Source organism: Gopherus flavomarginatus, chromosome 3, assembly GCF_025201925.1.
Source record: "Gopherus flavomarginatus isolate rGopFla2 chromosome 3, rGopFla2.mat.asm, whole genome shotgun sequence".
NCBI classification, from domain to species: domain Eukaryota; kingdom Metazoa; phylum Chordata; order Testudines; family Testudinidae; genus Gopherus; species Gopherus flavomarginatus.
The window spans coordinates 270,483,149-270,497,614 of NC_066619.1; the positions used below are offsets into that span (position 1 = coordinate 270,483,149).

The 14,466-nt window shown below is 43.9% G+C and overlaps 1 protein-coding gene across 4 annotated transcripts in view; it reads right to left on the reverse strand.

Moving 5' to 3' along the window:
• Window positions 1–14,466, reverse strand: part of UVSSA (UV stimulated scaffold protein A) — a 110,676-nt gene that overhangs the window by 84,120 nt on the left and 12,090 nt on the right. For all 4 annotated transcript variants that reach the window (XM_050947593.1, XM_050947592.1, XM_050947596.1 and 1 more), the window contains 3 exons: window positions 8,734–9,171; window positions 7,472–7,581; window positions 6,441–6,569 (listed from right to left, as the gene is read on the reverse strand). In XM_050947593.1, coding sequence (XP_050803550.1) covers window positions 6,441–6,569; window positions 7,472–7,581; window positions 8,734–9,171 — 677 coding nt within the window. The remainder of the gene's footprint in view (window positions 1–6,440; window positions 6,570–7,471; window positions 7,582–8,733; window positions 9,172–14,466) is intronic.

Below are 14,466 nucleotides of genomic sequence, written 5' to 3' on the forward strand. Positions count from 1 at the left end.
ATATACACTAATTTCTTCTACATTGGGGGAACATGTTTCCAAATGGTAGTCGCCAACACACTTGACACACGGTGTTAAGGGCAGTGAACTTGAAAAGAAAAGCAGATTTTAACAAATTCAAAGAACAGATAGGTAGGGTTCCATTGGAATAAAACCTAAGGGGGAAAAAAGGTAGTTCAGGAGAGCTGGCATTTCTCAAAGAGCCAATATTGAAGGCACAACAGCAAACCATCCTGACACAGAAGAAAGACAGGAAGAACACAGAGAATAATATGGCTCCATCAGGAGTACTTCAATTACCTGAAAATCAAAGAGAAAAACATGTACGAATTGCTAAGGATGAGTACAAAAGAATAGAGCAAGGCTACTGGGACAAAATCAGAAAGGCTAAGGAACAAAATGAGTTACATCTGGCAAGGGAAGAAAAAGCAATAAGAAGAGGTTCTATAAACACAGTAACTCCTCACTTAAAGTCGTCCTGCTTAATGTTTTTTTGTTGTTACATTGCTGATCAATCAGGGAACACACTCATTTAAAGTTGTACAACGCTCCACTCTTACATTGTTTGGCCGCCTGCTTTCTCCACAGCTGGCAGCCTCCCTACGCGCCCCCCTCCCCCTCCCAGCACCTCCCACCTGCCAGCAGACTCCGAGGATCAGTGTCTTCCCCCTCCTCCTGCCTGGGCTTGTGGCCTTTTGGAGGCAGGAGGGAGGGGGGAGGAGCGAGGACTTGGTGGGCAGGCTCCCCTCCTGCCTCCCGAATGCCGCAAGCCAACTGATTGCCACAGGCAGGAGGCGAGAGGGAGGGAGGGGGAGCTAGCGTCAAGTCCTCACTCCTTCCCGCTCCCTCCTGCCTCCTAAATGCCACAAGCCAGCTGACTGCTCCCAGCAGGAGGGAGGGGGGACAAGTGAGGTCTCGGCGCACCTCCCCCCTCCCTCCCCTGCCTCCTGAACACAGAAATCAGCTGGCTTGTTGCGTTTAGAAGGGAGGAGAGGGAGGGGGAGGAAGGAAAAAAATCAAATGCACAACTACAAAATAGGGAATAACTGGCTAGGCAGTAGTACTGCAGAAAAGAACGTGGGTGTTATTAGTGGATCATACATAGAACAACAGCCAACAATGTGATGCAGTTTCAAAAAAGGCTATCATTCTGAGGTGTATTAACAGGGATGTTGTGTGTAAGACATGGGAGGTAACTGTCCCTCTCTCTTCAGCACTGGTGAGGCTGGGGTACAGTATCCAGTCTAAGAAAAATGTGGATAAACTGGAGATAGCCCAGACAGCTACAAAAATTATTAGGAGTTTTAGAAACCTGACCTATGAGGAAAGGTTAAGAAAAGATACTGTTATTAACCTTTCCATAACTGTTGTTCTTTAAGATGTGTTGCACATATCCATTCCACTGTAGGAGTGTGCACACTTCAATGCACAGTTCTAAGAGATTTTCTCCATTGTGGTACCTGTCAGGATGGCATAAATGCCCTCTGTTGCCTTGTGAAGGGAGTCCAGGCATAAAGGGTGGAGCTGCCTCCAGTCCTGTCAGTTCCATCCTACCAGAAGACTCCAATAGAGAGGGAAAGGAGGACAGGTACAACACATCTCAAAGAACTACAGTTACAGAAAGGTTAGTAACCTTTTCTTCTTCTTCAAGTGATTACACCTCTGTTTCACTGTAGGTGACTCACAAGCAGTCCCAACTAGAGGGCTAGTTGTCCAAATTTACCATCATCTCTAGATTGTTGAGAGATAGGTTAGTGAGAGGCAAATGAGTGACATGAAGATTAGGTTGCAGATTTGAAAATGTTCATTATAGGAACGTTAGACAGAAAAGCTGCAGAGGTCACTTGGAACTTAGTTTAATGGCCCAGCACTCTACCTAGAGATTCATGTTAGCCAACTGGTAACATAGGCCAATACAGCTGGATATCCATTAACTAAATCCTTGACATGAAAGCAGGACTGCCCTCCATTCTGTCTGTAAATACAACGAACAATGGAGATGAAGAACTGAAAATTTAGTTCATTCCAGATAAAATGCTAAAGCTCTTCTGACACCCAGAGCATGCAGTCTTTCCTCCTCTTATTACCACAAGGGTTTGGGAAGAAAGTTGATAAGAAAATTGCTTTGTTAACATGAAAAGTGGAGACCCCCTTCATAAGAAAACTTGCGTGAGGACGAAGGTAGACTTTGTCCACGTAGAAACCATATAAAGAGAATCTGATATGAGAGTCCTCAACTTCCCAATTTTCCTGGCTGTTGTAACGGCTACTAAAAATGCCATCTTCATTGATAGGTGCAACAGCATATTGCTAGAAGCTCAATGAAGAGGATCCATCCGTTTTGTTAGACTAGATTCAGGCCCCAGGCTAGAACAGAGGTCTGTACCTGAAGAAAAAGGTCTGTCTAAATCTTTTAAAAATCTTACAGCCACTGGGACGGAAAAAGAACTCTAGTTTCTCATCCAGTGGACTGGGAGCTTGTCTTTGAACTCTGACACTGTATCTCACAGGGTGAAATCATAATGCCCCATCCAACCCCCCTCCCGCCCCTAACCGCCCCCCCCCCCATCCAACTCACCCTTCTCCCTGTCCCCTGACTGTCCCCATCCCTTATCCAACCCCCCCAGTCCTGGGCCCCTTACCATGAGGCTCCACCCAGAGTTAGATACGCTGCTCCGCGGGAGCACACGGTTGAGTGGGGAGCGTGTCTGCCTCCCCGCGGAGCCAAATGCTGCCCTCGGGAGCACGCAGCCCCAACCCCGAGAGCGCTGCGCGTGGCAGCAGGGCTCCAGGGGAGGGGAGAAGGCAGGGGAAGGGCTGACAGCTTGCTGCGCTTGGCCCTGCGCTCTGGCTCAGGAGCGCGGACCTTGCGGCTTGCCGTGCCAGGAGAGTGGGGCCATTTGCCCACCCCGTGCGCACGGTTATGCTTCTGCTCCCTGCCACCAAGGGGGAAGTGGAGGGCAGAGGAGAGCGAGCCGGGCTGGGTGGGATTTTTAGTGGCATGCTGGAGTTCTGGCAGGTTCCAGCGTGCCATTAAAAATTGGCTCGCGTGCCGTCTTTGGCACACGTGCCATAGGTTGCCGACCCCTGCGTTAAAATGTATTACCGGCACGCGAAACCTTAAATTAGAGTGAATAAATGAAGACTCGGCACACTGCTTCTGAAAGGTTGCTGACCCCTGGTCTAGTTTGACATATGTATATTTCTTACATTTTTAAATATAATTTATTGATTATAGATACATGTGAAAAAGATTAAGAAGTCACCAGAACGTGCTATCCTGTTCAACAGAGATGTTATTAAAGTGTTAAGTCTTATTATTAGTCGCTATGGAAATGCTGTAGATGTGCATCATATTTGTGCATGATATTTAAAATGCAATATATGGATTTTTCTTTTATAGCTTTAAAAATGCAAAGCAATTCAGGTATAAACATCCAAAAAATCTGGCATTTTAAGAAAAAAATCTTAAAAAATCCAAACATCTGTTTTAAAATAAATAAAGGAACAAAAAAGACATGCATACCAACAAGATAAAAATAAAAACAAATTATTCCCTGTTTGGAAATATTTTAGCAAAGTTCCAGCCATGAGCAATTTATGCTTAAAACAGCATTAAACCTCTAAAAATAGATGTTTCTATTATAAATAGCAATCTCAGCCAATAACTAGAACTGTGACACTACAATAATTCACCTAAATAGAGCAGAGAATTAACTCATTACAGTAGGTCTGACATAGTATTGCTGTAATAAGCTTATAAGAAATCATGTACACACTAAGACATGACCCGCTCTAGATAAAGAAAAAGCAAAAGAAAATGTCCAGCATGCAGTATGCACTCCCTCTACTGGGCGCTGAGATTATTCTGAACAGTCTTAAAAAGAGAGACTATAATGCAACATGTCCTGTCATGCAGGGGCTTTCCGTTTACCCCCTCCCTCATTTCAATCATAGTTTAGATTCTCATACAGAGTGCTTTTAAACTCTCATATATACTTTCAAAATATGACACTCCTAAGGGATGTAAACATCTAACTCAGTCCCAGAATAACTGCTGATGATATGAATTTAACTATGGTGTAAGCACACAAGGACTTTCACTAACAGAAGAGTACCAACAGTAATCCTTGTGTTTGGTTATCCTTGACCAATGTGGTCAGGCTGCCCCTCCTTCAACCCCCAATTTAAACAATAGAAGTTCTTACAGAATGAGAAATGTGGCGATGGCTATTTAATGTCTGCCAGAGGAGCCTGAATCTGGACAGCCAGGATATACGGCTAATGCAATAATATTTATAAAGGCAACACCAAGGGGGGTGGAAGATAGGAGGGAGGCTAGGTAGCAGAAAGCAAATAGGAAAACAGATGAAAAACAGAAAGATCAAAAATGGCATATGTATATATAAGTAGGGCCCTACCAAATTCATGGTCAATTTTGGTCAATTTCATGGTCACAGGATTTTAAAAATCGTAATGTTAATGATTTCAGATATTTAAATCTGAAATTTCACAGTGTTGTAATGATAGGGATCCTGACCCAAAAAGGAATTGTGGAGTGGTCACAAGGTTATTGCGAGGGGGTTGCAGTACTGCTACCCTTACTTCTGCACTGCTGCTGGCAGTGACACTGCTTCAGAGCTGGGAAACTGGAGAGCAGTGGCTGCTGACCGGGAGCCCAGCTCTAATGGCAGCCACATCAATAGCAGCACAGAAGAAAGGATGGCACTGTATGGTATTGCCACCCTTACTTCTGCGCTGCTGCCTGCGGAGCTGAGCCCTCAATCAGCAGCTGTCACCCTCCAGCTGCCCACCTCTGAAAGCAGCAGCGCAGAGGTAAGGGTGGCATAGTATGGCATTGCCACCCTTACTTCTGTGCTGCTGCTGGCGGACAGCTGCCTTTCGAGCTGGGCGCCTGGCCAACAGGCAACGCTCTCGGGCCACCCAGCTCTGAAGGCAGCGCAAAATAAACTTGCAACCCCCCCTACAACTCCCTTTTGAGACAGGACCCCCAATTTCAGAAATGCTAGTCTCCCCCATGAAATCTGTACGGTATAGGGTAAAAGCTCTACAAGGTTTGAATCTGACACCAAACAATGGTGAACAAGAATAGTAACAGCACTATTTTCCACTATTCATAGAATGTCTTTCAAATCTTACAAAAAGGCAGTAACCAATATTCTGGGCAGAGGGTCAGCATGTGCAGTCTTTCCCATAAAAAAGACAACAGGGATTGCAGCAACTATGCTGATTCCTCCATAGCTGGTTACGTGCACATCCCATTGAAGGGAAAACAGTGGCAATAGAGTCTTCTGAAATATTACCATTCATTCAGTGTTGGCGTTTGTAGCTGGAGTAGTATACATAGCCAGGACCCTTCTGTCCCAGGGAGATGTGCTGGGATCGAGAAATTCAAAAGTCCGAATCTGGCCTTGTCTATACAGCCAAAGAGAGTTTAACAACAGTTGATGAACTTCACTGTGGCTGAATCAGACTAACAATTTATTCTAGCCTGCCATGACAGATATAAACTGTGTTATAACGCAGTTAAAAGCCATGTTTTACTCCTCAACACTCTGAACTAAAATAATTAGTTTTTTAAAAACATAGTTTGGCCATTTATACCTAACAAGCACTATTTGATCACAGACAAGTTTAAAAATTCTTAGTAAACTCTGTTGTTTTAGATGTATAGATGGGGGTCACTGACTTCCTCTGTGGCCTTGGACAAATCATCTAATCTCTCTGCCTCAGTTTCCTCACACAATAAAATAGTAGTTAGTTCTAACTGACTTCTTCTGTGGCATAGTAAAATGAGGATATTAAAACTCACTCATCTCACAAAATTTTCACTGGGAATAAACATTTGTGAAATACTCTAAGCATTAAAGCACCATGTGATAGTTAATTATTATAAAAGGCTTCCAAGTCTGTTACCCAACCTCTGTAGATTGTAAGCACTGTAAATCAGAGATCACATCTTTTTTTCTCACTTGTGAGGTGTTGGTATAGCTTTGCATGTTTCAAAATAATAAAATGGTAATAACAATATGTATGCCTTCCTTTATTAACACTAAATGCCAACACAGAAGAGAACAAAGGTCAGAATACAAACTGTACATGAAGAAACTGGGACTAAAGAGAATTCTAAAATTTAATTACCTCATTGTACAAAAAATATTAAGACAGACAGTGTTAATGTCCTATCTAATAATGAAGGTCCCGACTCTGCAAACATTTATGCATGTGCTTAACTTGGCTCATGAAGTAGTACTATTGAAGTCAAATGGATTACACAAATATATAGAGTTAAGCACATGCTTAAGTGTTTGTGAGTATTAGCGCCTACAAGAAAATGTTTAGGCAGCATTATATTTCTCTGTGTGCAAGTCAAGTGTTTGATAGTCTACTCAAAAAAATGCTTAATTTAAAACACTCACCACTTTTCTTTTCCTCTCTTTATAGTCAATGTTCATTTCCTTATGTTTCTCCATAGCAGTCTCTAATTTATTCTTAAAATCAATGGCACATCTTAGACAATCATCATTTATTCCTGCTCTGGTGAACAACTACAAAGCAAGAGATATACATTCTTATTATTTCGGCTACACACATGCCCAAGAAAAAAATTCTTGGTTTTTGTCCATTTGTAACACGACGTGCAATAAAGCAGTTTGCTACTATAATAAGCAATCACTGGTGATCCCAATTCTCTCCTTTTACCTGCACTTCTTTCAAAAACCATTTTTTTAACTGGGGGAGTAAGAGCTGATAGCCGCAGCTAGAGTCAACCAAGTAGTAGGCAGATGCAGTATAAGTTTTCCTCTGCGAGTGCACTTCACCATACAAAATTGCTATCCCCTGCAATGGACACTTGAGCAGAGACTACCAATTGTGCTGAATGAATAAGTGATTTTCTAATGTTGACTCATCTCATAAAGACATATTCATTTTCACTTTAAACCTACCATATCAGCCATACTTAACTTGACATCTCCAAAAATGAAAAGCCTGTGCACTGTGCTAGGTAGCTTAAGCAATGCTGAACGTACTCAAATATAAGTGATGCACCGCTGACAGTTCCTAACTCAGATTTATATTTAGCCAACTATTACCACCCTCCCCACCTCACATATTTATAACAATTATTTTTTCTCAATTTAATTTGCTTTGTTTAGTTTTCTTCAGACTTTACCCTCACATATTTTTATTACTGGTTGTTCTTTTTGCCATATGTACAGTCCAAAGATTCAACACATAAGTGCACGAGCCTTTAGTTTGCACCAAGACGCTGAGTTTGGTGCAGTCACATCATCTTTAGACTTTTGTAACTTTTGGCAAGATGGTCTTTATGTGAGTCCTCAAATTACGTGGTTTCATAATGAACGTTGGCATTTTATGGAAGACAGGCTGAAAGCAAGCAAAGGGGGGAAAGAGCTTTTTTTATTTTTCTTGGCAGAAGTCATCTCACCTGAATCCAAGACTGCACAGATGGCAAGAATTTATTTCTGATGAGTTTGTGCACATCTATGATATTGTTTATTATGGCAGTATTGTCTTCATTCTCACGCACCTTCACATCTGTTGAAAAGGGAGGAAAAACACAAAAGCATGATGTCTTTAGCATCTTCAATAAGAACCTACAATAAATAAGTGGAGATGGCACAATATGAAACTTTCTAACATAATTGATCTCTTCAGAAATGAGTCACAAGATTACTATGTTCAGCGTTAAAGCGAAAAATACTTAACTCAAAGACCAAAGAGAAAGAAGGGAAAATGCTTTCATTATGCTGCATAACTCTGAAAAATGGATGCTAAACCAACACAGCTTAGGCATTACCATATGAATCAAGGATATAATTGTAATGCAACAGTGACTAGAGGTTCCAATCAGAGATCTGGACCCTACTCTGCTAGGTACAGTACATACATAATGAAAAGTTGGTCCCTACCCGAATCAACTACTCTAGGAGCCTGATTTTCAAAACATCAGGAATGCAGTTACCTATGCAAAATATGCAACTGCCCGTTAACCTTTCACAATTCCTAGAGCTGTATGCAGAAATGGCCAGTTATATATCTTACTAGCCATTTACATGTGAAATTGTAGTTAACTGTATGCACATGTACATTTAACTGTAAGGCACCAGACTCTCTAAAAATCAAGCCTGGCTTTTCTACAAATAACTCAACCTCTTGAAACGATATTAAGAATCATATTTTGAAATCCTTGCTACCAGCATTCGATTCACTATTTTATTACAAGTCTTTACAAAGTGTTGAGAGTTAGATTGCCTATTAAAAAAAAAGTTTCCCTACTATAACTCAAGCATATTATTGTAGGGTCATGACTGAGGTCACTAATTTTAAAGAGGTAAGTGCTGAAAGCACTGAAACACAGCCTTCCTCTCCCCGTCCAAATAAAGTTATATATATATCCTGCAAAACAGAATGCAAGCAATTCAGGACAGGAAATCTGTCTTATTCTAGGTGTTGTAATACATTAACAATGCCATATACTAAATCTTAACCAAAATGGTTGATTAGTAAAATCTGCAAATCACGTCCAACACAATCTGCATTGAAGGATGGTTACGAGATGAGTGGCCAGACATAGCAGGGGATCTGCTAGAGAGGACTGAAATATAAAATATTAAATTTTGTAGTTAATGGCTTACAACTTCAGATACAGACATTCTCAAGCTGTTTGTGTGGTACAGTAATAGGTACCTGTGGAAATTTCAAGGTTGAGAGTGTATTTATGAGAACCAAGTCCATGGTTCCTAACAAAAGTTTCATAGTCATCATCATTGGAGGCAGCAGCAATTATTTCAGCTTCTGAACATTCCCCTCTGTCTATTTCCTTTTGCTCAGGCAGCCCCAACTCTTCATTCAGGTCCCTGTTTCTACCAACTATTAGACATGGGGAAACAGAAGGAAGATCCTTGCTGCAACAAGGTTGTTCGTCATCCATGTGTCCAAGCAAATATGGCTGGCGACCTGCTATCTGCATGGATAAGGAGGAAGTAGGTTTGTCCTCATTAGCAGTCCTCTCTGTGACAGGGTCTAACTCTGCATCATTCACTGTGAAGTCAAATGGATCTGGCATCAAAAGCCGGAAACAATTCTCCATCTCTGTCAGTGCGTCTTGGATTTCCTGGGACATTTCTGTCAGGAGATAATTGTTTTAGAATATTGCTACATGCGATACGAAATGTCTACAGCTCAGAAGTGGAACAAACTCCTTCCCATTCCCCACTATGAGGAGACAGTAAATGCTTACAATGTAAGTATACCTGCCAAAGGGTCAATTCATTTATCTTTAAATCAGTAACATAATCCTATGCACATGGTTCCTCACACCTGTCTTCCTCCCCTCCAAATGCCCCCCCCCCCCCAAAACTGATATTATTCTCTGGTCTCAAGAGGTACAAAACAGAAACAACTTTCTTTCCTATCCCCCGAAAATCTGAAAATCTCAGAGCACTTATCAAAGATGGCCTTTTAATTGTTTTATAAAATATGAAGTAGAGCAGATGGATTGGTAAGGTTATTCTCAGCAATGTTACTGGGTAAGAATCCTACAGTCCTGGAAGTTATGCTGTTATAGCTGGTTACTGATGCATCTATGAGTAACAGCCCACACATTTCAGCTGAAAATGACTTAAGGAAACTTAAGACTCAGTTTTAAATTCCAAGTCCAGACAACTGTTCATAGCACACAGCCACACAAGTATTCCTAGTGCACCAGCAAAAAGTATTTGTAAGTGAAGCCAAAACTTAAAAACTGTATGGTAAGAGTCTCCACAGCACATACACACACTCACCCTCATTCTTCGGTTTTTTTAAATTAGTTTGCTATAAAACCTTTGCTTAAATAAACAGCTTTCCAGTACACACAGATAGCCATGGAACTTTTGATGGACCTCCTATACCATGTACAGGATTCCTACAGTGGTATTTAGCAAAGCCTTTTGGAACACAGATACTCTACATGACACCTCTTTGATGCCCTGATTCAGAAGATACTTAAGTCTCATGTCTAACTTTAAGCATGTTAATACCGCCATTGATTTCAACTGGACTCTTCACATGCTCAAATTTACACATATATTTAAGTTCTATATTGAATCAGGCCCATGACACTTAGGCCTGGTCTACACTACGCGTTTATACCGCTTTTAGCAGCGTTAAACCGATTTAACGCTGCACTCGTCCACATGAGGCCCTTTATATCGATATAAACGGCTCTTTAAATCGGTTTCTGTCTCCTCCCCGAAGAGAGAAGTAGTGCTGAAATCGGTATTACCATATCGGATTAGGGTTAGTGTAGCCGCAAATCGACGGTATTGGCCTCCGGGCGGTATCCCACAGTGCAGCACTGTGACCGCTCTGGACAGCAATCTGAACTCGGATGCACTGGTCAGGTAGACAGGAAAAGCACCGCGAACTTTTGAATTTCATTTCCTGTTTGCCCAGCGTGGAGAGCTCACCAGCACAGGTGACCACGCAGAGCTCATCAGCACAGGTAACAATGCAGTCTCCTGAGAATAGAAAAAGAGCTCCAGCATGGACTGTACGGGAGGTACTGGATCTTATCGCTATATGGAGAGAGGATTCTGTGCTAACAGAACTCCGTTCCAAAAGACGAAATGAAAAAACATTTGAAAAAATTTCCAAGGCCATGATGGAGAACGGCCACACCAGGGACTCAGTGCAGTGCAGAGTGAAAGTTAACAAGCTCAGACAAGCCTACCAGAAAACCAAAGAAGCAAACGGAAGGTCTGGGGCAGGGCTGAAAACATGCCGCTTCTACGCTGAGCTGCATGCAATTCTAGGGGGGGGGGTCCCTGGATTTTGAGGTGGGGGTGGTAATCTCAGCCATGGCTGAGGATTCTGCGGATGGGGAAGATGAGGAGGAAGAGCTTGCAGAGAGCACACAGCACTCCCTTCTCCCCAACAACCAGGAACTTTTTCTCACCCAGACGGAATTACCCTCCCAAGCAACGAGCCCAGACAACGAAGCCATGGAAGCGACTTCTGGTGAGTGTACCTTTTGTAAATATAAAACATGGTTTAAAAGCAAGCATTTTTTAATGATTGATTTGCCCTGAGGACTTGGGATGCATTCACGGCCAGTACAGTTATTGGAAAAGTTTGTTAACATGTCTGGGAATGGAGCGGAAATCCTCCAGGGACATCTCCATGAAGCTCTCCTGGAGGTACTCCAAAAGCCTTTGCAAAAGGTTTCTGGGCAAGGCAGCCTTCTTCCGTCCACCATGGTAGGACACTTGACCACGCCATGAATGTAGCAAGTAATCTGGTATCATTGCATGACAAAGCCTAGCTGCGTATGGTCCCAGTGATTGCTGGCATTCAAGCAACATCCGTTCTTTATCTCACTGTGTTATCCTCAGGAGAGTGATATCGTTCATGGTAACCTGGTTGAAATTCAGGAATTTAATTAAGGGGACAAAGATGGCCATTCCTACTGGGCTGTTCACCTGTTGCTTAAAAGAAATCCTTCCTTGCAGGTAGCCAAGCGGGGGGTGGGGGGAAATGGCACTGAGCTTTTTTGCGTTTGGCTAGCAGGGATCTTCCCTGCTACCAGCCACGTGGGGGGGGTGTGTGTGTGAAAGGGGGTGATTAGCAGTGATCTTCCATGACACCAGCCATGCGGTGGGGGGAGGGGTAAAGCGATCATCCCAGAGAATTGGATGGAGGGGGTGGTTTCTGCTGCTGCATGTTAACAGGAAAGAAGCAGCATTGAACGGAATTTGCTTGGTATTTGGGAAAGGAGGGCACATGTGTAACATGAAGGCTGCAACCGAAAGACAATGGCTTACCATGGCAGCATGCAAGCTGAATTCTGCTGCCCGGACCTGCGTCTGAGAGATCTCTAACACCAGAGCCGCAGGCACTCAATATTAAGACGCAAAATGCGATCTTGTCGTGAAATCACATGTGCTATGTAAGGTGAATAGTGTTGTTCACCATGAAAGAGTACAAGCATTGTCCTGTAAAATGTATCTTTTTAAATACTTCTCTCCCTTTTTTCCCTACCTATTGCAGCTGCAAATTTTTCAAGCCTCCCTATTCCATCCAGAAGGCTATCTCAGATAAGGCGGCGGAAAAAAAAAAGACGCGAGACGAAATGTTCTCAGAAATCATCTCGCAATGAAAGAGCTCATCTGAATGAGTGGAATGACGTGGTATCAAATTATAGGAAAGATGCCAGTGAACGTGAGGACAGGAGGGACGCACATGAGGACAGGAGGGACGCTCGAGATGAGAAGTGGCGGCATAAAGATCAGAGGTGTAGGCAGGAAGATCAGCGATGGCGGGATGCAACGCTGGGGCTGCTGCGTGATCAAACTGACATCCTCCGACGTCTGGTGGAGCTTCAGGAACAGCAGTAGGGTCACAGAGTGCCGCTGCAGCCCCTGTGTAACCACCCTCACCACGTTCCATATCTTCCTCACCCAGATGTGTAAGAACGTGTGGGGGAAGACTTCGTTCCCCCCCCCACTCCACCCCCGTGGACAGCCCAACCAAAAGGCTGTCATTACTTTGAAATATTTTTAGCGGCCTTTTCCTTCCCTCCTAACCTCCCAAACCACACCCGGGATACCTTGTCAGTTCTCTCCCTATTTTTATAATGACTTTTTAATAAAGAATACATGATTTTTAAATTCACTATTGTTTATTTCCTTAAGCAAGCTGTAATCAAAGGGGGAGGGTGGGTTGCTTACAGGGAATGAGTCAATCAAGGGGGGGGTTCATCAAGGGAAAAAACACACAACAGTCACACCGTACCCTGGCCCGTGATGAAACTCGTTTTCAAAGCTTCTCTGATGCCTACCGCTTCCTGGTGTGCTCTTCTAATCGCTCTGATGTCTGGCTGCACGTAATCAGCAGCGAGGTGATTTGCCTCAGCCTCCCACCCCGCCATAAAGGTCTCCCCCTTACTCTCACAGAGATTGTGGAGCACACAGCAAGCAGCAATAACAATGGGGACATTGGTTTGGCTGAGGTCTGAGCGAGTCAGTAATGTGCACCAGCTCGCCTTTAATGGCAAAATGCATATTCTACGACCATTCTGCACTTGCTCAGCCTGTAGTTGAACAGCTCCTGACTACTGTCCAGGCTCCCTGTGTATGGCTTCATGAGCCATGGCATCAAGGGGTAGGCTGGGTCCCCCAGGATAACTACAGGCATTTCAACATCCCCAACTCTTATTTTCTGGTCTGGGAAGTAATTCCCTTGCTGCAGCCGTTTAAACAGAGTAGTGTTCCTAAAGACGCGAGTGTCATGAACCCTTCCTGGCCATCCCACGTGGATGTTGGTGAAACGTCCCTTGTGATCCACCACTGCTTGCAGCACCACGGAAAAGTACCCCTTGCGATTTAGGTACTGGGTGCCCTAGTGCTCCAGTGCCAAGATAGGGATATGGGTTCCATCTATCATGCTCCCACAGTTAGGGAATCCCATTGCAGCAAAGCCATCCACTATGACCTGCACATTTCCCAGAGTCACAACCTTTTGTAGCAGCAGCTTAATGATTGCTTTGGCTACTTGCATCACAGCAGCCCCCACAGTAGATTTTCCCACTCCAAATTGATTCCCGACTGACCGGTAGCTGTCAGGCGTTGCAAGCTTCCAGAGGGCTATTGCCACTCGCTTCTCAACTGTGAGGGCTGCTCTCATCTTGGTATTAGGGCATTTCAGGGCAGGGGAAAGCAAGTCACAAAGTTCCATGAAAGTGCCCTTATGCATGCGAAAGTTTCGCAGCCACTGCGAATCGTCCCAAACCTGCAAAACTATGCGGTCCCACCAGTCTGTGCTTGTGTCCCGGGCCCAAAATCGGCGTTCAATGGCTAGAACCTGCCCCATTACCAGCAGGATCTCCAAAGCACAGGGGCCCGCGGTTTGAGAGAATTCTGTGTCCATGTCCTCATCACTCTCGTCGCCGCGCTGCCGTAGCCGCCTCCTCCTTGTCTGGTTTTGCAGGTCCTGGTTCAGCATAGACTGCATGAAAATGCGCGAGGTGTTTACAACGTCCACGATTGCGGTCTTGATCTGAGCAGGGTCCATGCTTGCTGTGCTATGGCATTTGCACAGTTCACCCAGGAAAAAAGGCACGAAACAGTTGTCTGCTGCTTTCATAGAGGGAGGGGTGAGGCTGTACCCAGAACCACTCGAGACAATGTTTTTTGCCCCATCAGGCACTGGGATCTCAACCCAGAATTCCAAGGGGCGGGGGAGACTGCGGGAACTATGGGATAGCTATGGGATAGCTACCCACAGTGCAACGCTCCGGAAATCGACGCTAGCCTCGGTACATGGACACACACAGCCAAATTAATGTGCTTAGTGTAGCCGCGTGCACTCAACTTTATACAATCTATTTTACAAAACTGGTTTATGTAAAATCGGAATAATCCCGTAGCACAGACATACCTT